At 51.3% G+C, this 1,646-nt stretch overlaps 1 protein-coding gene across 3 annotated transcripts in view; it reads right to left on the reverse strand.

Moving 5' to 3' along the window:
* Nucleotides 1-1,121, reverse strand: part of LOC105522768 (chromosome unknown open reading frame, human C10orf32) — a 23,535-nt gene extending 22,414 nt beyond the window's left edge. Inside the window, exon 1 of one of the 3 annotated variants that reach the window (XM_011957365.1) lies at nt 914-1,117. In XM_011957365.1, coding sequence (XP_011812755.1) covers nt 914-1,054 — 141 coding nt within the window. In that variant the 5' untranslated portion in view covers nt 1,055-1,117. Of the gene's footprint in view, nt 1-913 lie in introns of all 3 variants that reach the window. The other 2 variants (XM_011957367.1, XM_011957366.1) reach the window with 2 other exon arrangements.
* Nucleotides 1,122-1,646: the final 525 nt, after the last annotated feature.

Consider the following 1,646-nt stretch of genomic DNA (forward strand, 5'->3'; position numbering starts at 1 on the left):
TTTTAGTAGAGACCGGGTTTCACCGTGTTAGCCAGGATGGTCTCCACCTCCTGACCTCGTGATCCGCCCGCCTCGGCCTCTCAAAGTGCTGGGATTACAGGCGCGAGCCACGGTGCCCTGCCTCTCTGGCTTTTGTTGTTGTTGCCTCTCTCTGGCTTTTGTTGTTGTTGTTGTTTGTTTGTTTGTTTTAGACGGAGTTTCGCTCTTGTTGCCCAGGCTGGAGTGCAATGGCATGACCTCGGCTCACCGCAACCTCCGCCTCCCAGGTTCAAGCAATTCTCCTGGCTCAGCCTCCCCAGTAACTGGGATTACAGGCATGCGCCACCACGCTCGGCGAATTTTTTTTTTTTTTTTTTTAACTAGAGACGGGGGTTTCTCCATGATTGTCAGGCTAGTCTCGAACTCACTACCCCAGGTGATCCGCCCACCTAGGCCTCCCAAATAGCTCTGTTTTAAAGCACAGGTTCCCGGCCGGGCGCGGTGGCTCACGCCTGTAATCCCAGCTCTTTGGGAGGCCGAAGCGGGTGGATCCCAGCTACTCGCGAGGCTGAGGCAGAATGGCGTGAACCGAGATCGCGCCACTGCACTCCAGCCTGGGCGACAGAGCGAGACTTCGTAACAACAACAACAACAACAACATACATACATACATACATACATACATACATACATACATACATAATAAAGCACAGGTTCCCAGGGCATCGTTTCTTCCTCCCACCCTCACGCACTATCCCTAACCAAAGAGACTACACACCCCAGAATGCAACACGCGCCTTCGCGAAGAAGACCTACTCATAGCGAGTACTTCACAGCATACAATTCCCAGGCTGCAACGCGACCTCCGTCCCACAGCAAGGAAAGACTGCGACTCCCCGGACTATCAGGCCGGGACAGTCCACTCCCAGCTCACCTCGGAGCTCCGGGAGCCCTTCAGCACCTGCTTGGTGAGCGCGATTACGTCAGTACCACAGGTGGTCACCTTCTCCGTGAGAAGCCCCTTCACGGACTGACCGAATCGCGCTTGAGAATCTGGCGTTCCAGTCGCCATCATTTCAACTAGCGAACGCCTCCGCACGGGCGATGGTGAGTCGCCGGGGCCAAAAGACAGGCAAAGCGGAAGGAAAGAGGTGTCTCTCTTCCTCCATGGGAAAAGGAAGGGACGCATGCGCCTGATGGAAGTTGACCTTCACTCACTAAACTCATGAACTATTCACTGATATCCTGAGGAAAACGGGGTCCAGGCAAACATCTCTGGAGGGGATGGAGGACAGTTTCATTGAATCTGTGGAAAGCCTGCGGCGGGGCATGGTGGCTCACGCCTATAATCCCAGCACTTTGGGAGGCCCAGACAGGAGGATCACCTGAACCTTAGAGTTCCACACCACCCTGGGCAGCATAGCGAGACCCCATCTATTAAAAAAAATTAAATTAATACAAATAAATAAAAGGAATCGGAAGGCCCAGATTACAGTCCCAATGCTACCATTTGGCAGTGTGTGGTTGCAAATTACTCATCCTCTGTATCTTACATTCCTCATCTATTAAACAGAAGTAAAAATGTTTCCAAGGAGTTATGAGACTGTCATTCCATTCATATATATATATATATATATTTTTTTTTTTTTTTTTCAGACAGAGTCTTG

Source organism: Colobus angolensis, unplaced genomic scaffold (assembly GCF_000951035.1).
Source record: "Colobus angolensis palliatus isolate OR3802 unplaced genomic scaffold, Cang.pa_1.0 Scaffold44, whole genome shotgun sequence".
Classification (NCBI taxonomy): Eukaryota; Metazoa; Chordata; class Mammalia; order Primates; family Cercopithecidae; genus Colobus; species Colobus angolensis.